The sequence below is a fragment of the Ixodes scapularis genome, unplaced genomic scaffold (assembly GCF_016920785.2).
Source record: "Ixodes scapularis isolate PalLabHiFi unplaced genomic scaffold, ASM1692078v2 PGA_scaffold3__209_contigs__length_174095766, whole genome shotgun sequence".
Taxonomy (NCBI): domain Eukaryota; kingdom Metazoa; phylum Arthropoda; class Arachnida; order Ixodida; family Ixodidae; genus Ixodes; species Ixodes scapularis.
Window position 1 is genome coordinate 44490137 of NW_024609868.1, and position 23640 is coordinate 44513776.

At 49.8% G+C, this 23640-nt stretch overlaps 1 protein-coding gene across 1 annotated transcript; it reads left to right on the plus strand.

The window, feature by feature from the left end:
* The first annotated feature begins 98 nt into the window (after positions 1–98).
* On the plus strand, positions 99–23437 carry LOC8052934 (NAD-dependent protein deacetylase sirtuin-1). The gene is made up of 11 exons (XM_029988746.4): positions 99–316; positions 816–956; positions 4725–5119; positions 7973–8125; positions 8243–8390; positions 9034–9113; positions 9613–9802; positions 12373–12490; positions 17534–17655; positions 21386–21499; positions 22174–23437. The coding sequence occupies exons 1-11, from the start codon at positions 160–162 to the stop codon at positions 22422–22424; spliced, it is 1869 nt and encodes a 622-aa protein (XP_029844606.2). The 5' UTR covers positions 99–159; the 3' UTR covers positions 22425–23437.
* Positions 23438–23640: the final 203 nt, after the last annotated feature.

Below are 23640 nucleotides of genomic sequence, written 5' to 3' on the forward strand. Positions count from 1 at the left end.
GAAGGCGGTTTCGGTTTTCTGCGGGCACTGCATCGCGCGCGCGCCTGCCTTGAGCTGATTGAGGCAGCGCTTGAGGGCTTGTCGTGCGAGTCGTGCGCAGTGACGTCAGTGTGACGTGCGTCTTGAACTTGCGCATGCGCAATTAACACGTTCGCAAAGATGGCGGATCGAAGGGAGTCTTTGTGTGCATCACCGGCTTACAAGCGTCCTCGTCTGGAAAACGACAGCAATCTGCTTGGATTGAGTATACCAAATGACGTAGTAATGCCACCGGAGGAGTTTAAGCGACAGAAGTTTGCGTCGGATGCGGCTAACGGTAAGATTAAAGCCCGCAAAGGGTTCCTTCCCTGTCCGACAAGCTGCCAGGTTTGGGCGCACGGGCGGCCGTGCCCGCTTGGCGTTCGCTGATTGGACGAGCCGCTGGCACTAAGCCTAACGTGTCGGGCTCGAGTCGCGGAGCAATGGCCGCTCACTTTGGCCTTCGTGCAGTTCCCGACAGCTTGGCCGCGTCGGAGCCTGACCTCTCTGCAAATAAATTATGATTTGCGCCCAAATTTCTGTTTCTCGTTCATTTTTGAGCTCAGACCAGCGCTTTGGCGTTGCATTGTCGGGCGGCTGTCACGTTGGTTTGTTTACATCCATTGGCGCGACGGGTATCAGCTGATGGCACTGTTGCTTCTCCGGAGTCGAGTTCACTGCGCGCGGTGGCGATCTCCGCGTGGGCGGGGCGATTACTGCTTTTTCGCCGCTTTCCCACTCCGTCCGATCGACGGGGAACGGGCTTAGGTAGACACTTACTTTTTTCTTTTTCCCAGTTTCCGAGGTGACTTCGTCTAGCGATGCCAACTCCGAGATGTGCAACGGGGACTCCGGCTTCCACGAGCTGACTTCCACCAGCGGCGCTGACCTGCCAAACGGCGACGGGCTCTTTCCGGAGAACGACAACGTGGTGACAGGTGAGCACCGTCGGCCCATGCACCCTCCTAACCCAGGCACTACTGCCGGGCTATGCTCGCCCGCGTTACGCTTCTCCGCGTACTTCGTCTGGCGATCGAAGGAGTTAACCGCTAATGGTGTCCACGCGAGGCATTTGGAAGGAACATCGCTGAGAGATGACTCGCCAATAGCAGGAGACACTCAATTGTGCACTCTTGGACAACCTCACCTAAAGGCACGCGCCAAGAGCGACGATTTGAATTAGCCGCGAGAGGACGCGTCGTTGGTGTTCGAGGGGTACGCGCCTCTGGGGGGCTCACGTGTGTCAAGCGGCCTCGCGCACCTGCTTCGCTCTCGTGGTTTGCTTGCATGATCTTCGGTACATGGACATTAGATTCTTCGCGTCTGACAACATCAGCAGAACCTGCAGCGACCCCGGAAGTGTATTTTACGTGGGGGGCTAGCGGTCGAAATAGAGGGGGGGAGGGGGGGGGGTGGAGAGGGAGGAGGAGGGAAGGGGATTAAAATTGAAAGAACAACCATTACCAAGATTTCACAGTTTATAGAAGGTTTATTATCACTACCTATGCCATGTGTCCATACATTCATCCAAAATTCCTGTCAACGAAACAATGAGATGTTGACACAATCGGATCCAATAGTAGTAGCTATACGGTGGCATTGATCTATGGTGTCGATGTAAAATGCACTGGTTAATCGGGCGCCTGCGCGTAGAAAGCTCAAATTTTCAGCGACGGTGTACCTTAGTCGTGGACACATTCCTGTGAAATTTCTGGGTGCAGCTCAGTTCCTGTAAAAAGTTATAATAACGCAGTCTTAAAAATTTCAAGAAAGTTTACTACAGGTGGACGCAGTCTTCCTTGGGTGGTAAAGCTTCACTGGCGATGCCCTTTTTTATTTCAGCATGTTTCCTGTTTTTATGATTGTTTTTGAAAAGAGTGTAAAACAGTCTGAGTGTATGATAGGGTGTTCGTCTGAACGTAGCAGGCTGGCTCGCCAAGAACCAAGTGGTGTTAAGAAAATCAGATGCAGAAATACAGGCGAGAATGCCGCTATTTTTTTATATCTCCGACGGCCACCGTGATAGCGGCACTTCAACACAGTCTGCAGTGCGATCTCTCCCTTGACAACCTGTGTCACCTGCTGAGGCCTCCTCTGGCCTTGGGAGTTTGGATTCTTTATTCCCTTAAAGGACACATGCAAAGGAAAAAAACATTTTTTTTAGACAGCTTAGATGGAAAAAGGATGTCATAAAACGATTTTACAACGAAGAAACAAAATTTTTAGAGCTATATTTACGGCGCTATACGAATTTGTAGTTGGCGCTCGCGGGAGCCGCTGCTGGTCACGTGGTAGGCCTGCGTGCCGCCACGCTGCGTCGCTGCCGCACGCTGAGCGTTGTGCGAACGCCGCTTCAACGCGTTTCTCCAAGCCGCCGTCGCCGCTGCCGCACAAGTTCGTCTGCTTCGGGGCGCCGCCGCCGTCGTCTGACCGGCGCACAGGTCTATCACGTCTGCTTGCGCTTTTTCAGGAGTTTGGGCCTTTGGGCCTTTCAGGAGTTTGGGCCTTTGGGCTCTAAAAGTTACTTATTCGTCTTGGTTTTTTGTTATACTTCAAAGAAAGATAAATAAGTTACTTTTAGAGGCCATAGGAAGCTTCCGAAAGAGCGCAAGCACCACATGATGAATAAAGACCAGTCACGTGATAAATACAGACCACTTTTCCGCGGTGCCTGCGGGCGCCAACTACAAATTCGTTTTGCGCCGTAAATATAGCTCTAAAAATTTTTTTTCTTCGTTGTCAAATCGTTTTATGGCGTCCTTTTTCCATCTAAGCCGTTTAAAAGAAATGTTTTTTTCCTTTGCATGTGTCCTTTAACTTGATACATCTGTAGGCAGTCCCTCGTTGACGAAGGTTTTTTTTCCCCCACACAGACCATCTCCCTGACTCGCGCTTTGACTCTCCCCACGGAAACAGTTGCCCGATCTTTGTGGTTGCTCAGACCGCCAAAGCAACACCAATGAAGCACAGCTGCAATGAAAAAAAAAAGGCTAAAGAAATTTTTTTTTTTTTTTTGGGAACTCTACTGCTCAAAATAGAAGCAGACGAAGAAGACGCCTGGCTGGGTGGACAAAAACAGTGTGCTGCACATTCCCCCCTATGGCCAACTCGCACGTGCAGTATGGGAGGGCTCCAGGAAAATGACCAAGCAGGGGATGAGATCTCCCTGACTGCTGTGCAGGCCGCAGGCACCGGCTTTTCTTTTCTTCCCATTTTCTCTGAGCTGCCGTATCGTCCGCGGTTCACTAACACTTTGCTTTAGTTTGTAATCTTTTTCTGGAATTTCGTGGGCAAAGGTTGTGCTGTGATTTGGTGGGTAATCAGCCGTAACCAAAACAGAGCCACGTGCTTGCCTTTAGCCAAATATGTGGCTTGGCGGAGCTGAGGAACGACGGGAACATAGATGTGGCGGGGGTGAAGGCATTGTTCAGCACCCCCTGGAAAATGTCAGCGGGTGCTCAAGTCCCCATTGCCCCCCCCCCCCCCCCCCCCTTCCCAGTTTTGGGGTCCCTGAGAACCTGCTATTACAAGATAGAAAAACTTGAAAGAGAAGTGTTAGCCGGCGACAACAAATGCACGGTATTTGCGGTGACTGATGCTACGCATGACGATGTTGGGGAGTTTGAGAAAACTGTCTCACAACTTCAACATGACTGAGCCCTAGCCCAGTGAAGATGTTGGCACAGTGCAGCTTGCCAAGCAGCATGCCATAATCCAGCTTTGCTCAAGTTGTTTCAATCGCAACTTTTCGGTTTTGCTATCACAAGGTAGAGAGACGGAAATGACATATGAGGTTCCTGCTTCGAAATATTGTGGTCAGTGGAAACTTAAGAAGTAGCGGCCCAGCCTAAGGCATCGTCTGCTCATTTGAATCATATTGCCAAGGAAATCGAACTATAGGGGGCACTCTGTCCGTTTTGTTGTCCCCACGCCTTGGTGTTTATCCAACACAAGGCCTGTGGACATGTCCGCGTCATCTTCGCGGGGCTTGATGTAAAGTGGAAATACTAACAATAAACAAAGTGACGTTTATTGTTTGTGCCAGATCTCTTCCAAAAGCAGTCGTAAGAGAATGCGAGCTTGACCCACTTCGGCTTTTGTGCTGAGCTGGGCATATGCACCGTGCATGCTGCATGGTTCATGCAGGCCGTAGTGGTAACAAAAGAGCCTGTCTTTCCTAACGGGTGATTCGAGAACACAAACTCCAGCCGAACGCTGATGCAGCATTCACTTATGTCAGCCGAGCACCGAGTCATTGCTATTTGTTGCCCCTGTTTGTGTTCTAAAGTTAGCTGCTTGGAGTGTTATGGTCTGATCTCCTCCTCAGTAGGGCTGCCGGGAATGTCTCGGGCATCCGCGCTCGTGGTTGAGTGGTGAAATGCATTTATCCTTTGATCCGGCTGCCCTGGATTCTATTCCTTTAATCACTTGAAAAGGACTACACTCCGGAAGAGCATTAGAACCAAGGACACCCAATCAAAGAAATAATGCATTTAACCCCTCGACCACAAATGGAGACGTTTGCATCCGCCCTCTCGGAGCCCTATGTGAATTAAATTGACAGATAATGCGCCAGTTTCCTCGGTGGTGCGCTTTAGCTCGGGAGCTTGCAGCACTCGCAAACGCAACCGGCGAGATCCTTTCTTGGAGACACGGGAGTGGCCGCCCGAGTCCTAAGGTGCGTCGGTGCACGTGGGGCCTTGCAGAGGGTGTGGCCCAGGAGAGCCCCGCCTTCCTGGGAGCCCTGGGGTGCGAGGAGGATGACGGGGCCTCGACCCTGAGCGAGCTGTCGGGGCTGTCGGACCTGTCGGAGCCGAGCAGCGGTTCAGAGTGGAAACCGAGCAGCGAGGGCCCCATGGGCTGGGTGCAGCGGCAGATGAGCCTCGGGGCAGACCCCCGGGCTCTGCTAGAGCGACTGCTGCCCGAGGGGGCCTTGGTGCCTCCCAGTCTGGACCGCCTCACCCTCTGGAGGATCCTGGTGAGCGTGCTGAGCGAGGACGAGCCCCCCCGCCGGGCCAAGCTGCCCCACGTGAACACCCTGGACGACGTCGTGCACCTGCTACGCTCCTGCAGGCGCATCCTCGTGCTCACCGGCGCAGGGGTGAGTGGCTGGTGGTGCCCGCTTCTGCCCTCTTTCTTCTCGTGTCTCTCGGCCTCTGGTCTCCCGGCCTATCCTCCGTTTCACTCTAAAGGCTAGATTGCACACTCAGAATTACTTACACCTGTGTGCCCTAAAACCTATTAAAAAGCATGTGCAAAGAAAAAAAAAATTTTTTAAACAGCTTAAATGGAAAAGGGATGTTGTAAAATAAATTTACAACAGAAAATTTAAAAAAAACACATTTAGGGCTATATTTACGGCGCGAAACGAATTTGTAGTTTGCGCCTGGTGGAGCCCGCGAGAAATTGGCGACTAGCAGTCACGTGACTGTCCACTTGTCATGTGGTGTTTGTGCTCCTTTGGGAGCTTTCTTTGGGCTCTAAAAGTTACTTACTAATCTTAACTCTTCCTTTTTTTTAGCAAAATTTCTTGATGTTTAAAAATTGTCGCTTACGTTTTAACTGATACAATAACAAACAAAAGCTTCGCCATTTTCTCTTTGAAGGGGCATGGTGTCACATGTTTTAGTTTCTAACATGTTTGTTCCCCCAAAGCGACTCTGCTGCTCAACAATCACGAGGACTGCAGCCCTTCGTCGAGCAGCGGCGTTGCTTTGGAGGAACCGACATGTTAGGAGCTAAAACACATGACACCACGCCCCTCCAAGTAGAAAATGGTGAAGCTTTTTTTTTTTTTATCGTACGAGTCAAAACGGTAGTGGCAATTATCTTATACTTGTTGTTTCTCAAACATCAAAATATTTGTTAAAAGGGCCCTCCGGAGCGTTCTGCGATGGTCTATTTATGGCGGTAACTCAATCTACGGGCCCTAAGGATCCTAAAAATCATAAAATTACGGTCATGCGCGGCAGATTTCCCTATTAAAATTGCTATCAGAGTCCTCGGTTCGCCCCCCTTTCTGAGATGACCCCGGAAAACGGGAGGGGCATCTCTTTACGCGACAGCCAATAGCAAGCGAAAAATTCCGGCATCGCTGCGCGTCACCAACGCGGCCGACCCGCGGAGGAATCTCTCCGGACTTTGTGCTCAGCAGTCTTCGTTTGTTGCACCGCACCGTCGCGCTGCTACTGCAATACGCAGTCGCATTCCACTGATGACAAGGAAAAGTTTGACTTGTTGACGTGGAAGGATCGCAAAGCTGGCTTCGGAGTCGGGATCCACGGGAAGAAGGAACACATGTCCCGCAAACGCACGCCTGCAGACGCCCCGGGAAGCAGACGAGCCGACGCGCCGACGCATCACCCCCTAGCAACAAGCTTGCGGGGAGAAAACATAGTTTGCTGGTTTTGGAGCGATAATTGCGGACTATGTTTCCCGCACCACAATCAGTTTACGTTTTTTTTTCAAACTCTAATTTACAACAAGCTTAGAAAGTATTGCAATAATAACGTTCGCATTCACCGCGAGATGCAGCATTTCCATTGGTCAAGTTTTAGCGATGGGCAGGGAATGGGGGGATTGTCTCCCAAGAGAAAATAGTCCCGATATATTTCTTCTGCCATCTGCCTAATAAACGGTTTTGTAATCTAAAACTTCGTATACAAATAAACTTGCATCTACTACGCAATATAACAGCATAAACAGACGATCGCAGAAAGCTCCGGAGGGCCCCTTAAAGAAGGAAGTGCAACAAAAAATCAAAGATTAATAAGTAAACTTTGGAGCTCACAGGTAGCTTCCGAAAGAGCGTGAGTACCATGTGGCCAGTCTTGTGACTGCAAGGTGGCACTTTTTCGCGGGCTCCCGCAGGCGCCAGTTACAAATTGTTTGTGCCGTGAATAGAGCTCTAAAAAATGTTTGTTTTTCGTTGTAAATTTATTTTACACCATTCTTTTTCCAGTTAAGCTGTTTAAAAAATCAAAGTTTGTTTTCCTTTGCCAATGTTTTTCCTAAAATCTCTTGCGACAAGTGCAAGTAGAGAGCCTGGATTGCATAAAGTTTTCAACTGCTTGATCGGGGTCACGCGGCTTACGGAGCGCATTTGCCATGCGAGCTGGAGGAGGTGGCGAAAACATTGGATCGTCTGCTAGCGCCTCCGCCTTTTTGCTCACTTTCCTCGTCGCCACGCCATGACGCTACGCATGCGCACTTGCGATCCATCTCTGCAGGAGGCGTCCACCATTAAATTGCAAATGCTCCCCATGGTTTGGCATGGGCCCTTTCTTCAATCGAGGCTCTCTAACGACAAGAGAACACACCTGGCACCACCTTTGGGGTGGTCTCGGAACACTTGGAAATCTCCTATATTTTAGACTTTTTCCTGCCCTTCTTTTTTTTTTGGCTCGAACAGTGTGTGACTATCTTGTAAGCGACTATTTCTCATAGATATGTTTTATATTGCAAATGATACAAGCCCTTTGCTCTTGTGAAATGCAGTTCAAGGGTCACCTCATAGGTGGCGTCAGCGTCTTCTCTCGTCATAAGAGATCGCAAGAACTTGTTCGTAAGCAAATTGAAGTTTTTCAAACGGGCCTCAAGTGCGAGCCCAACGGAAGCTACCGGAGAGAACACTGGGGCATCCAGCACCGCCGCCCAGGATGTGTGCTCATGCAGATGCGGGCTTTGTTCGGGGCAACATGCTTGTGCTCGTAGCTGCAGCTTTGCTCGTACACGAAGAAGCAAAAATAACTACCAGTCAATGTTGCCTGCCATCCTTGCCGGGCCACGCAGTCTCTGCAAGGCATGGCGCTGTTACGGGGGCATTGACGTTTGGGGCCTAAACCCAGACGTTTTGGTTGTGCTCTTCGATTTTGTTGGCACGGTTTTGGGAATGGGTTTGGGCAAAGGCATGGAACGAAGCAGTTTGTGAAATACCACCGTGTTCCACCGCCAGGTCTCGGTGTCGTGCGGGATCCCGGACTTCAGGTCGCGTGACGGCATCTATGCGCGCCTGAGCAAAGACTTTCCCGCGTTGCCGGACCCCCAGGCCATGTTCGACATCCACTACTTCCGCAAGGATCCCCGGCCCTTCTTCAAGTTTGCTAAGGTGGGTGTCTGCCTGGCTTGGCCGATGGGGAGGGGCGTTAAGGTCTTGTTGAGGGATCGTCCTCGGCGGCTGGCAGCGAGCGTCTGTCGCGGGGACTGAGTGGGTGCACCTCTGCAGGAGATCTACCCAGGCCAGTTTTTGCCATCTCCCAGCCACTGCTTCATCAAACGCCTAGAGGAAAGCGGGAAGCTGCTGCGCAACTACACCCAGAACATCGATACCCTGGAGCAGATGTGCGGCATCCGTAATGTCATAACCTGCCACGGTAGGTACCTCTCCCACTGGGGGAAGGAGGCGAGGGGGGGGTTGCATAAAGACATAAGTGGAGCATGACGAATCTTGGTGGTGGTACCGTTAAGAGGAGTGTGGTAAAGGGCACGAAGCAGGAAGAGAAAGCGGGCAGCACGTTAGGCACATTTGTGTTCAAGTGCTTGTCACCGTGACAAAATGTAGCTAGAAAAGGGAAAGTGCCAACCTTGCAACGAATCATTTGATGCTGCTTTGTGGTTAGTTTAATCTGGGCCCAGCTGCACCTGCTGCCTCAGTGGCTCCGAGGCGAAGTGCCGGCCCACGGGTCCCTGGGGGGCGGGTTCGAGTCCAAAGTGCCCACATTCCGACAAAGCTTTATTGGAGAAGGCACTGCGTACCCAAGCTTTAGGTTGCATGTCGTAAGATCCCCAGGTAGTTGAAATTAATCCCCAGTGCTTTGCTGGGGCGAGCCACATGCCCTTCCTTGGTTTGACACGTAAAACCCCCCCTTTTGAGTTTGGCCCACCAATACCATTTATATCTGCACTTTGCCATTCCAGGACAGCTGAAAGGAGAAATGGCAGTCTTTTTTCTCTACAGTTGTTGTACAAACTCTGTAGTCCCACCGTCCCACTCACCCTCGTGAATTCTGTCTGCAGGTTCCTTCGCGACGGCCTCCTGCACCAGGTGTCGCCACAAGGTTGACTGCCACACAATCAAGGACGACATCTTCAACCAGGTAGGCCTGTCCCTGCTTGCCCACCTATATCGAATGGCGCTGGGGTCATCAAATTGTTTTTGCAGTTGCCCAACTTTTATTTAGAGCTACGAGTGGATATAAGTACAACTCGGTCGGCACAGTAATGAGCTTATGCATCACTCGAGCTACGACGCACTTTGGCACAGAGTCCGCTATACCCGTTGGAGGGGCTGCGCGAGTGTCTTCTTTCTAAGCCAATAGTATGCCTCGCTATAGCCCGCTTGCAGTACATGGACCAGCGCTACAACTACGGCATTTCCCAAGTTTGTAAAGTAACGACAACTAGTTTGCTACACTGGTTGCACCCTTGCTCGTTGGCGGGTGCCGGCTAGTTCTACATATCTGTACACGTCCGAAGGTGCCGCTCCTGCTCGAAGTGTGAGAAGTGAGCAGTTAACGTTGAGAAATGCGTCCGTCGGGCTTCGTGGGGCACTTCCCTCTCGTGCGCCCAGAGACTGACTTCCGGGTGCCCCCGCAGAGGATCCCCCTGTGCCCCGAGTGTCCCCCGGGGGAGGATGCCATGGCCGTCATGAAGCCGGACATTGTGTTCTTCGGCGAGGGCCTTTCCCCGGAGTTCCACCAAGCCATGGCCCGTGACAAGGCCGAGTGCGACCTGCTCATTGTCATGGGCTCCTCTCTCAAAGTGCGCCCAGTTGCCCTCATCCCGAGTGAGTGCTTCCCTCTCCCTCGGTCTGCACTTTGTGCCCACTGCTGCAAAGTGGATCCTGAAGTTGCGACGGCGACGGTCACATTCCCTCAAATACGGCTCCGTTTTCTCGGCTTCGGCAGCTGCTCAAGTGAGCTACGTGGACCCTCCTTGCACTCTTGATAGTGCGGAAAACCTTGTATAGTCGGTGACCAGATGAAAACGGCAGGGAGCAGTTTTAGTTGTCCCGCCTCCAGCTCGAGCTTTCTACCTTTAAGCTTTCTACCTTTCTACATTGCCTGGGATGGTCAACTTTTGAACCATTCCCTCAAATTGACTCAAACTTTCAGGATGAATTAGCACCTTCCACTTTGAGACTTTGTTGTTTCCCTTTTCAGACTTTGTTGTTCCCATGGCAATAGCTACCTGTTTGTGTCGTTTGTAGGCAAGCTAACTTTTGTAGCAGGTAACCTTGGTAGCAGACAGATAAAACTGGCGAGAACTAAGAGGCAAATCATAAAAAGGAAGAGCAGCAATGCAGGAATAGGATCTGAAGTGGAAGATAGTGCGAAAGGGTGTTACTGAAGATGGCACAATATCACGTCACTGGGCAGGACCAATCTTAAACCTTGTTTTGAGTCTCAGCCAATAAGATTGCTCATAAAACATTTTCTGGATTATTTTTCTGTTTGGATGTAAAAGGTTCTCCTGGCCCTTAATACTTTTAAACTTGGAAAGCTTCTACGGGCTAAATTTAGAGTAAATGGCGCTTTCAGTAAGGGTGAGATGTTCTGGCTATGGTAAACGAGTATGAAGCAGCGCTAAATAAAAAACGCAAAAAAAACTTGCTTTATGCTAACTGGAAGGTTGCTGACATGTCGAAAATATTTTATTGTGAGATAAATCCTGCATCTTTATAAATAAAAGTTTCTGAAAACATTCTTTGGAAGTTAATAAACATAACCATATCATTTTTTTAAAACATTTGAATTCCGAGGCCATATCCCCCTTTAAAGGGGCCCTCCGGAGCGTTCTGCGATGGTCTATTTATGGCGGTAACTCAATCTACAGGCCTTAAGGATCCTAAAAATCATAAAATATACGGTCATGCGTGGCGGATTTCCCTATTAAAATTGCTATCAAAGAACCCGGCACGCCCCACTTTCTGAGATGACCCCGGAAAACGGGAGGGGCATCTCTTTACGCGTTAGCCAATAGCAAGCGAAGGATTCCGGCGTCACTGCGCGTCACCAATGCGGCCGGCCGCCGACCCGCGGAGGAATCTCTCGAACACGCGCGGACCGTCGTCAAGGAGCCCAGACTCTCTGCTCGGCAGTCGTCGTTCGTTGCACCGCACCGTCGCGCTGCTACTGCCATACGCAGTCGCATTCCACAGATGACAAGGAAAAGTTTGACTCGTTGACGTGAAAGGATCGCAAAGCTGGCTTCGGAGTCGGGATCCACGGGAAGAAGGAACACGTGTCCCGCAAACGCACGCCTGCAGACGCCCCGAGAAGCAGACGAGCCGACGCGCCGACGCATCACCCCCTAGCAACACGCTTGCGGGGAGAAAACATAGTTCGCTGGTTTTGGAGCGATAATTGCGGACTATGTTTCCCGCACCACAATCAGTTTACGTTTTTCTCAAACTCTAATTTACAACAAGCTTAAAAAATGTTGCAATAATAACGTTCGCATTCACCGCGAGATGCAGCATTTCCATTGGTCAAGTTTTAGCGGTGGGCAGGGAATGGGGGATTGTCTTCCAAGAGAAAATAGTCCCGATATATTTCTTCTGCCATCTGCTTAATAAACGGTTTTGTAATCTAAAACTTTGTATACATATTAACTTGCACCTACTATGCAATATAACAACATAAACAGACGGTCGCAGAAAGCTCCGGAGGGCCCCTTTAATGCCACTTTGGCGTCCGTAAGCTTCACGTGTGTGCGCGCAGCCGAGGCATAGTGAAAGGCAACAAGCACGTGCTAGAGGTCAGGCACTCTTAAAGGGAAGCTACGGAGGTTCTTGAAAAAAATAAGTTAGAAGTGAATTCTGCTGTATTTCTACCCTGTGAACCCGAATACCCAAACCATTTGCTGCGCAAGTATTGTTAAACGCGAAAGACAGTCGCTATACATTATGTCATCGACGGATCTTTTGGCTGCCCAAGGCTAGGGAGGCAGGGCTTCAGCCCTATTTTGAAACTGCTCTTATGGCTCTCCGGCACGTCGCATTGAAACATAATTGTGACATCTGTTATTTTAAAGGTGAAATGAACGCAATTCAAGTGTTTTTTCTCAAATGCAGAACTGCCCCACCTTCCCTTTAAGAGACAGCCCATCGTCCTCACCTTGTCCGCAACTATAGCTGCTTTGCAGACTGAAGAAAATGTTTTTTTGGGGTAAACAATGCACGAGAAAAATTTATAAGTGAAACATTGGGCCTCGAGTGCGCATACCTGTACTACGCCAGAAGCCCAGCTGGCAAGGGACGGCGTGGCCGAGGGGTCGATGTGGGGAAGGGATGCCTTATTGTCGCATAGGCCGAGGAGATGTGCGGCTCCCAACACCTTCCTCCCCCGTGTGCAGGCTCAATCCCGGCGGACGTGCCCCAGATTCTGATAAACCGGGAGCCCCTGAAGCATGTCACCTTCGACGTGGAGCTGCTTGGGGACTGCGACGTCATCATCCACGAGCTGTGTCACAGGTGGGTTTCACAGCACTTCCGGGCAAGGGCGCCCCGTGGCGCGATGAATATCGGCGAAGCCGTTTCCCTGTCTCCTCCACCGCGACTCGGTCGAGTGCGTTGGAACGAGGGGTAACCAATCTGCTTCATCGAAACGACAATGTCTGGCGGCATCCACCTTTTGGCAGGACGCAACTTCGAAGCTGCGCCGAATGTGCGACACATTTAGTTTCATTTCTGTGTAACTCTTAGGTCCACCTCAGACAGTGCAACTTTCCCAGCAATTTCGGTGTTGCTGGCAAGTTGTTCCCTAGCTTTTCCTAGTGCGACGCGAATTGCTGAGATATCATCTGGCTCGAAACGAACAAGCTACTCGGACATCTCTGAGAACTCAACTTGAGCCGCATCTCCTTATAGTGTCAATCGGAACGACAGAGGCGAAGCACATGACGGCCCTGCCAAAGATGCAGGGGAGAGAGCGTAACCCCAGTAGCTGGAGAACAGTGGAAGTAGTTAAAGGGACCATAAAATGACCTTTTTACTTTTTCCAGATAACTTTTACATTAAATTGTCAATGTTCACTGAATGCCGAACAGGCATCCGTTTTCGTCTCGGTTTATTAACTTCTACGCAAAAAATTTATGAAATATCGACTTTTTCTTTCTCTCCAACTGACCGCAAAACAAGCCGTGACGTATGGTGTTTCCGGAACTGGAAGTTTTCTCGGCAGTAGGAGAATGGGAGCGTTAGCAGCGACGAGTTGGGGTGGGCCGGTAGGTTTTACTGCACTGATGTCACCGTCATATTTTCTGAATCGGCGCCTCTCATCGCCGCATCCCAGCTGAGCGAAATTCAATGAGATATGTTGCGCTACAGCGACAGCATGGGACTAGTCCCATACGCCGGTATGCCTGTTGGGAAGTGCAGCGAGTCTCCCGGTGAAGACTCTAGAAGTCAACCCAACTGTCATTATTGGTAAAAGGCGGCCCGTGTCAGTCGTTTGCAAGCGACGCAGATGGAAACAAATTGCATCGGCGTTTTTCGCGGCCTCGGAGCTGCAGGAGCGAGCCGACGTTAAAAAAGATATGTTTGAACTACGAGTGTCAGCAAGAGCCACGTAAATACCTGTTCACACTCAGAGCGGACGCGCTCGTTTGATGGAAGTGCTGTATTCGCGCTGTTGGTATGCGCTTCAGGACCAATCTTTTACGATTGCAACTCGATACTGACGCGACACTCGGCAAAGAAAGGTTGGACCGGCATTGCACGTATACCTCCCACGAACTGTTATAGCTCGACAGTGACGTGCAGTCTGTCAGAATAAAAATGGCATACCAATAACAAAGTGCACATGCCGTGTTACGAAGGTAATCCATACGGCGTTTATTTCAGCTCTATATCACACAAAACAAGAAGATAGAATCGACGAGAGTCCCTTTTCGACGAGTGTTTGTCAACACTGCCTCGGAAAACAAGGGGAAGAGATCAGGGACAGCACCAAGGGGAGGCGAAGGGTGGCGGGCGCCTCCCCTAAAATTTCTCCTGCCACCCCAAGATGAAGCAGCTTTGTTGACAAATTATTTCCTACGACGTCGGTTTGAAGACCCAGTGTAACAAGTTTCCAGACTTTAGAGCCTTGCATGCCTTTTTTTTCTATTAACTTCCAGCCACTGGAAGTTGTACCGTGGGCGAGTAAGCTATCAAGCGCTTTAGAAAAAGCAGCTCCCCTTTGTGACGCCTGCTGGATTTTCTCTCCGTATAGGCTCCTTGCACTGGCATCACATCGCACACATTTGAACACCAAGTAAAAGGAGGAGAGAGAAGCTGCTTTTGTAAGAATTTTGAGTGACAGGTTAATCTTCTATAATCTTCTGGGAGGAGAATGGCGACGCCTGTGCAAATCCGGGAGGCACAGAGGAGGATCCCGATAAGAGGGGAGCTCCTTCTTCCCTTCTTCTCTGGAGGGCAAGGGAAATGACGTCCTGTGCAAGCCACGTATTCCCCTCTGTGGTGCTTATCTTCAGCGGAGACCGGAGACGTGAACGAAAGGGAGCTTAGTTAAAGTCGAGGTCATGGGGAATTCCGGACTGTCTCAGAAAGGGAAGCAAAACCTGGCTGCGAGTCTGAGCACAGGGGGCAGAGGTAGTGGTGCAAAACTATCGATAGTACTATCGATAGTATCGATAGTCGCCAGAAATCTGACTATCGATAGTAAAAAAAACTATCGATAGTACTATCGATAGTCGACTATTGAAAAACTATCGATAGTCAACTATTGATAGTACTATTGATAGTCGACTATCGGAAAAATATTGTTAATTGACTATCGGAAAACTATTGATAGTCGACAATCGTAAACCTATCGATAGTGCTGTCGACAGTTTACTATCGATAGTTTTCCGACACTAGCAGTTTGCGTCGCTCCCTTTTTTTCTTTTTCTTGTTTTTTTTTTTTTTTTTTTTTTTCAAATCGGACATTAACTAGCCCAAGAACTTACCATCCCAACTTTGGTTTAGCTTTCAGTGATGACGAAGACGGGAGTTTGGGTGAAAAGAGGAGGAAGGTCAGGCGAGTGGCGGTGTGGCAACTGTGTTCACTCTAGTAGTGGTGCAAAACTATCAATAGTACTATCGATAGTCTCCATAGCTGCCAAAAATCTGACTATCGGTAGTAAAAAAAACTATCGATAGTCGACTATCTAAAAACTATCGATAGTACTAGTATCGATAGCCTACTATCGGAAAGCTATCGATAGTCAACTGTCGAAAAGCTATCGATGGCCGACTATCAATAGTCGACTATCGAAAAACTATAGATAGTCGACTATCGATAGTTCTGCGACACTATCGATAGTTTTTCCAAAACTATTGATAGTATCGATAGTCGATTTATTGATAGTTTTGCATCACTAGGCAGAGGTCCCTGCTGTGCTAACCCCCCCCCCTCTTCCTTCTCGTGTCTCCGCATTTCCTTTTTCAATGAGCACACCGCATAAGCCATCTTCGATAAGCCCGTGGGCGACAGCACCTCAGAGCAACCTCCCCTCCCCCCCCCCAATTCGGTTCGCCTCCCCACTGCCCCCCCATTATGAAGATCCTGGCGCCGTCCCTGGAAGAGATTGACCTCACCTCTCAATCTAAAATTGAGGTCAGCGATCAAACTATAATACGGAAAGGGTCCACAATGGTAGCGCGGGCATATTCCATTCAGCACGCCAGCCGGTCGTAGGCAGACGGTCTTGCGATGAAGCAACGCTGCGCCGAGTCTGAGTGCCTGCTAGGCCTATATTCTGAGCAACTCGCTTCGTCAGAGTCGGTGGTTTCGTGGCCGTTGTCGCTTTTCTCGGGTGTTTGTGGATCCAGCGTTCTTGTTTGTCGTGGTCTGTTTTAAGTACTTTTTTTCTTGCTGCTTGAAGTCGGCACGCACGAGAAGAACACATAGAAAAATAAATGTTCAGTCAGTCAGAGTTTTGAGAGGAAGGAAATCAAAGGAAATAACCGTTCGTCGGTCGTCGCAACTCGAGTAACTGAAGTTGGCCCTGCCCTACTGCGCACTTGCAGTAGTTGCTTCGTTTACCACACGATAGATGGCGCTTGGCTCTCAGCATGATCAAATTTGGCAATTTTCGCCACACATCTCTAATTATGCTACAAAATGTGGATCTGAATATTATTTAACAAAACTTTTAGGAAACATTCGCCGGCTATGTATTGTTTACGATCGCGGTGCTGGTGAGGTAGGCTCTTAACCTATAGGCAACGTGGATTCGGCTGACGTGCTCCGTTTCCGCGGATGCATCGTAGTGAAAAGGCAGCGAGCTTTCGAAGGAAAAAAGGCGCAAAAGAGTCCAGTTTTCTTTTAAAAGTATTATAGCAAATAATTTTTTTTGGCTCCCTATTTTTGTGTTTTTGTGTTTCTTTTCACACCTTTTACGATGTGCGGTATATGAAATTCGATTTTAAATTCATTTCATGGTCCCTTTAAAGGGGTACACTCCTGAGAGTGTCAACTTTTGAACCCTTGGCTTAAAATTAATGAAATTTACAGAATAGGCTGGTGGTCATGCTAGAGGGTGCATAACAAAATTTCGGGTCTGTTGGTTAAGTGGGAAGGAAATTAGGGCAGCTTCTATCAGCAACACCCCTACATTGTTTAGTTAATCTATCGTTGAAAAACTATCACAATACCCTATTCAAGATTTTTATTCGCTAGATATGTAGCAGAATGCCTAGGAGGTGCACCTATAAAAAGTTTTTTTTGTAAAAAGTCATTGATTTCTATCAGTTTTCTCTTCTGCAAAATTGGTCAACTTTTTGGTCTTCTGTGTCTCCGACGAAATGTCAACATTTTTTTATAAAAGACATCCGTAAAGTGCCAAACAAACTCCATAGGCACATTCCTTATTAAATTTCTGTCAGGAAAAGTGAAGAACAAGCCTTCTCTGTATTGCCATTATCCAATGATAGATTGACAAAAATGGAATTTATACCAAAAAGTGGAACGGAGAGAAATGTGTTCAAAGTGCTCCAAACCCTACCTTTTCTTTAGCTTCGGTGGACAGAAAATAATTTATAAAAAATTAACTATGCAGTGTAAACAAGGGAAAATTTCTGGGAATACTCCCTGGATGTAGATGGATGTAAATATGTAATTTTTCAAAATCAATGTTTTTTGTAGAATTTTTTTTTTCTCTGGGTAGTGTCCCCCCATAACCCAAACATTCTTTTCGGGGTCCCAGACGTAGCTATTCTCCCTCTAGAAGATAAGCCTGTCACTCAAAACTTGTAGAAAATCGACTTTCCTCTTCCTCCCGCCCGTGACATCGACAGCATTGTTGAAACTAGCGCAATAGATCATAGTCGGACCTCTCCCTCCAACGGCGCGAAGGGGCCAGGGCGTTTGCTCCTTGCCAAGTTATGGCGAAACGAAGTATGGTAGCCGACGACCACCGCCGACGTTCTATTTTTGGCACGATGTAGAATTATCTAGGACACACGCTTTCTTTCTGCGGTTTTGTGCTTTTGCGGGCCGGGCCGTTTTCACATCAGTCTCCATTGTTCCAGGCTCGGCTGGGAGGTGACGCCAGACGGGCAGCCCGCACTCACGCAGCTGGACTCTCTGCCCAGTTTGAGGGACTCGCTGGGGGCAGGGGGGGACGCCGTGGCACCCTGCAGCAGCTCTCCGGGTGAGCCGCCGACGCATGCTCTCTCCTCGCAGCGCATTTCACAGTTCGCTCCTCGCTCTCGGGCGGGTATCCTTATCGAAACCGGCGGTTAAAACACTGGCCCAGCTTTGCAAATGGGTAACGAATACTTAGCATGCCACTCCCTATCGACAAATTTCGTGCCTTCAAAACATTCCTGAAATTAACGTATCGCCAAACTTTAAGGCCCGTTCACACACCTGTGTTCGGAGCGACCACTATGCTTACGAACGAATGCAACCGCTGCGACTTCAACGACAACTGTGCGCGACGTGTACGCACACATGCAACCGCATGGAACCACACGAATCAACAGCCAATGAGAAACGAGCTTCAGCTCTTGCTCCCAGCCAATAGAAGCAACCCAGCTATGCTTACAAACACGGCGGACGGTTTCATGCTTGATGCTAGGTTGGCTAGGTCCTCACCGGAGCAGCCGGAGGTTTCAGCTACAGCGTACAGTCACGAAGATCTGCTGAGCGCCTACAATAGCTGTGTAAAGGCTAGTTCAGACACCGGAAACGAACCCGTTATCCACGACTGCTTCCGTTGTGACCGGAACGACCGCTCTGCGCCGCGCGTACACTCCTGCAACCACCACAACAAGCGCAGCGGGTCAGCAGCACGGCGACCGCCTCTCTGCCGCCGTCAGCTGTTTCAGTGGTGCCTCTAAGAAGAAGGGGACGCACTGCCACTCACTTGCGTAACAGAAAATAGACAGACCATCTTCTATGACCACAAACTTAACTTTTATTTTTCAGGATACGCTTGCAGGGTAGTGCTTAAGGGGGGATATGGCCTGGGAGGGTCAACTTTTGAACCCTTCACCCAATTTGGTTCAAATTTTGAGGGTTATTTCAGCACTATGAGGAAGGATAATCTGCAAAGTTTTAGCATTATTGGTCAACTTTACAGCATGCTACGGTTCTCGCACTTCAGAAAAAAGACACTTCATTAGGAAGTCTATCGTAGAAAAATAAAATTAGCTGGTGGCAAACTTTTTGCTTTAATGTGAAGAACAATACCCACAGTGCAACCTAGATAAAAAATAAATTGCGAAATAATCAATTATAACAAAAATAAGAACATCCCAAAATTTAAAAAGAAAATGTAAAATTTTTGTTTCAAAAAAAATTTTTTTTTTTCATGAAGGAGTAGATTTTTTGAATTGTGAAGTAGTCTATCTTGTTCCCCAGAAAATTTCAGTCCCAGAAAACCTTGAATGATGTCCCTCTGTATTCAGAATGTCAAATGATAGCTTTCCTAAAACAAGAATTCCTGCCAAAAAGTGAAACTGAGAAAAATGCGTTTGAAGTTTCAACTTGTTTTTTTTTTATTTTCGGACGATGCCAGAAACTCGAAATTTACCCGAGTCATTGGTGGCACCTTCAACTACATGAGCATGAGGAGGGCAGTGCGTTGAGGCCCCCGAAGAGATTCGTGAGCTTTGTGAAACTGATGCCACAGTCTCTTCCAACGACGCCTAGACGTACCGCGAGTTCGTTCTCTCGAAACTTGCCGAATGATGGTGAGTGCGGTGTCGCGACGATGTCTCCGCAAGTCGAGCAGCTAACAACAAACTAAAGGTTGATGTCAACTTCTTGCAAGCTCAGTAGTTTTCCGTGGCACTTGAGGCAGAGTAAAATCGCAACAAGAGTCTGCATGGCGGACACATTGAGGAGCCGTTCAGGGGCTTTTCAACGGGAGCGTCTGTCAGCTCCGGGTCGTCCGTAATCCCCGCGTCGAAATCGCGCAGGCTGAGCTTCCTCTCGAACGTGGTCAGCACATCCGATTCGGAGATGAAGCTGTAGGCTCCGATGTCCGCCAAGCACCAGTTGAGCTTGGAGATCGTGACGACGGTGGCGGAGACGGCGACGATGGTGCCGGCGGAGACGGGTCCCTGTCTCCGCCGGCCCTTTGTTTCCGCCGTTGAGAACGCCGGCCAAAGCTACTGCGAGTGCTAACTTTGGAAGCAGGCATTTCTCGGCAGAAAAACTACCGGGAACAAAGAGGGAAAACAAATCTAAACAGCGGCAAACTAGCGATACGATCAGAAGCGATACAATCAGAAGCGAAAGAAGCTGCCGATAGCGCGCGCAGGCGGCCAATCGTGAGCCCTGTTTTGGGTCACAACCAATGGGATTGCTGGTATCATAGTTCCCTCGTTTTTTCTGCTTGTATGTACGGGGTTCTCCCGGGACACAGATAGCCTCAAACGTAGCAAGCTTCTATGGGCAGAAACTAGAAGAAACGGCGCTTCCAACGAGGGTAAGATATCTCGGCTGCGTCCAACGAGCGCGGAGTACGCCTAATTTGAAAATGCCGAACTTCGCCGTCTGCTTGCTCGGCGGGCCGCCGCGCGCGGCCGCGAGCTTGCCGAAAATAATTTTTTGCGAAATAAATACTGCGCATTTATAAATAAAACTTTCTGAAACTATGCTTCAGAACATAGTGAACCCAAATATAATATTTTTGAAAATGCATTTTTTCGGAAAAAAATGGAATTTCGTGGCCGTATCCCCCCTTAAAAAAAGAAAAAAGATGCTGTACGCCGTCTTGCACGATCACAACTTCAATACACTACTTTGCCAACAGTACAAATCTCGTCACACGCCTTTTCTATGATTATAAAAGACGATGTAATCTTAGCAGTGATATAATTTCGTGACTGGATAGGCGTTGCGAGAGTTCAGGATTGCTAACACTAATCACCTTTCTCGGATGGTGAAAACTCGTGAAAATTCGCATGCTTTATACAGTGCGCACCAGTAATACCTTGAACTTTAACAAACGCATGGAATGCGCCAAAAAAGAAATATGGGCGATGTTCGAGGACACAAATGCTAAGAAAGTACCACTGCAGTCGAAGTAAACAAACACGACGGCACGGGCGTTTCTGCTGTCTTGAGAGTGCCGCCACGAGGTCGCCGCACGAGTAGGTGGATCTTCCCTTCTAGTACGTGCTGGGTTATCATAACGACACACGACAAAAATTCACAGTCAAGGATAGCGCTTTTACGGGGAACGATGAGCTTCCACCACGCCGTCCTTGTCGACGGTCACCACCGACGCCATGTTTGCAGCTAGAAGGAGGCCGGCACAATCGGCATGCAACGCGCGCGACCGAGCTCTCCTCGACCTGTGATTGGTCTGTCGCTCCCGTCGTTCCCGAACGTAACGAAAAAGTTCAGCCCGGCTCAACTCCTTGCGTTGCGAATGAATACGAATGAAACGACCGTTTGGCGCTTCGTTGCTATGGAAACTTGTCGTTCCAACCAGTTGCATTCGTTCGTAAGCGTAGTGGTCGCTCCGAATGCAACTGTGTGAACGGGCCTTTAAAGAAACTTGTATGGTATGTTTGTTTTAGTTTGCAGCTACGAATGTTCACGAGCTTTTCGTGACACAATTCGAGTTTACACCTACGAATGTCGGTGTAAAATTAATTGTTTAATTGTTTAGTGACAGCTGCTCTCCGTCTCATCTCTAGTGCTTCCCAAAGGGCGTTCCTGCACCTTGCGTTTTGCGTTTTCCCAGATCATACGTTTGGTTTTCCCAGTCCCCTAAAAGAAAAGTATGAAATGAGGTTCTACCGGACATGCTCAAGAGTGTGTGCACAAACGACGGTGGACTCGGAAAATTTATGGAGCAGCTATTAGATAGCGAGCGCTTTTGGAAGGGGTCCGTTGGGAATGCCATCTCTTGTCTTGAACAGACGCAGCAGTGCCAGACTCTACGAGCGGAGAGGTGGTGGAGTGCTCCGTGGGCCCCGACCGGCCGTCCCAGGGCCCGTGGAAGCCCAGAGAAAGCGTGGCAGCCAGACTTCCAGGTGGGCCTCCTGTCTTTGACTTTCTTGAGTGCCAACTGTCCACTTATTTCCGCTAATGTTTGGGGTAATTCGGCAGGTTGCCAGTTTCTCATTTTAAAGCCGTAGGAAATGTGTCTAAAGCGATTGACGCCAATTTTAAGGATTGAAAAGGAAGCGTAGGTAAAGTGCTTGTAACACGTCTTCGACCAGCGCGTTCGGCGTCCTATGCTGCCGGTTTATCAAAAGTGGTCCTAATCGGCAAGAAATGCCATTGTGGAAGCCGAACTGTCTAGCTATCGAATGCTGTGATCCCGGGGGTTGGGCGTAGAAACCCTGGCAAGGAGTAAGAGCAAATGTCGCCGTTGTCACGACATCCCGACTCCTGGCTGCCAAAGCTTCAGCGAGCCGTCAAAAGCGACCTGCTTCAGGACTGGCATCTGCCATGTCTTTCATCGCTGTTGCGACACTGCCAGGATTGCGGCCGGAGACAGCGTGACACTACTGCGACTTCGTCGGGCAGAAACCGAGGGACCACTTTTTAGGATGTCACAGACACACTAGTTGGAGACGTGTTCCATGCACCATAACATAAGGGTGGTAGACAATCTGCTTCTGTGTATTTTGGCTGACAAGCGTGCCACCTTTTCCTACGGTAAAAATGGAGCTCTCAAATGTCGCGCCCACGTGTCTTACAGGGGGCCACTTCCTGTTCACGCCTCCGTCGACGTACGTCTTCTCGGGGGCCGAGGTGTTTGTGGAGTCGGAGGACTCGGACTCTCCGTCCCCGGCCGAAGAAGAGTCGGACTCGTCCTTCAGCTCGGACGAAGAGGAGGAAGCGGCCGGGACGGGAAGCGCCATGGAATGCGAGGCCGCCGACCGCCCCCCCGTGGGACAGCAGGGGTCGCCTGGGAGGCAGGGCGAGGCCGAGACGGCACGTGGCTCCTGAGGCATCCCCGGGTTCCCACACCCCCCGCCGGGGCACTGTACATAGGCTAGGCTCATCTCGTTCCCTCTTCCCCCGCGAGACCCCTCTCCTCCCGCCGGACGGAGGAAGCGTCTCTCGCCGCGCTCACTTTGTAAATACGCTCATTGTCACCAAAGTTCCCGGCTCCGTTGGACTCCCTCGGCGAGAAGAGCGCTCGACCCCGTTCCTGAATCCGGCGTTGGCGTCTTCCCCGTGGCGCCTCGGCTCCCGTCGTTTCTTTACCCGCTTCTCGGCGCCGACTTCCTCCTCCCCCCGCGGCAGCAATAACCGGCAAGCTCGGGGTGTCGGGCCCCCCCACGGAGACGGCGCGTAGCGTAGCAATACCACTGGTTCGAGTATGCACACCGCTAGACGGGCTTGTCCCGCGGCTCCCTCCCCCCCTGCCGGATTCTCCGGACTTCCGAGGCCACGTTCTCAGTGGCAGGCCCTCTGCTGGCGTCGGGGCAGTGTGCAATGGGTGCGTGCGAAGAGAATCCTGCCATTTTGGTGCCCCACTCGGCCGGTTTGCGTGGAAGCTCCGGCCAAACGAGGACGCCCGTTCCCCGTCGTAGACGGAAGCAACCAGCAAGGTCAGCCCGCAAAGTCGGCCCAACCTCTGCGCCTTCTTTGAACAGCTCTATGCTACGGGCGGCGTTCGCCGGCTGCTTGGATCCACGACGCTGCCGCAGAGTGCACGTTTTGCAGCGTCGAGATTGTCATTCGGAGCGACAGCCCGTTTTAAGCAAGTCCCACTCGTAACTCGCGAATGTGTAAATAGTTGTGGGCCGTTTCCTCGTGTCTTTGGTATAAAGAGACCTTTTGGTGGTTCCTGTACATAACTCCTTATTTATTAAAAATTGTCTAGGAAAGGTTGCCTTTTTATTTGATACTTGAGAGATTTAACAGTTGAGGTAATTAGGCTTTGTATGTGAACTGTGTCAGATTGTTGTGTATTTGATGGTTTTATGTGAAAATACAATGCTGTTACCTTTGCACGCTTTACTTACTTCACTCGTACCCTTCCGAGGCTCACTGTGGCGCAGGCTGCCTGGAGCGACTCGCAGGTTTAACGTGACACTTCCGGCTCAAATTCTCGCGAGGCTCCGAGCTAATGAACCATGGTCGCGTGCGTGGCATGCGTTGAGGCTGCTTTTCCTGGAGTGTTGAAGCTGACTCGCAGTGTGAGCGGCAGCACAAG

Coding starts and splice junctions, on each gene's coding strand:
- LOC8052934 (XM_029988746.4), top strand. CDS start 160: ATGGCGGATCGAAGGGAGTCTTTGTGTGCATCACCGGCTTACAAGCGT. Junction 5,120..7,972: donor TCGTGCTCACCGGCGCAGGG/GTGAGTGGCTGG, acceptor TTCCACCGCCAG/GTCTCGGTGTCGTGCGGGAT. Junction 17,656..21,385: donor ACCCTGCAGCAGCTCTCCGG/GTGAGCCGCCGA, acceptor TGTCTTGAACAG/ACGCAGCAGTGCCAGACTCT.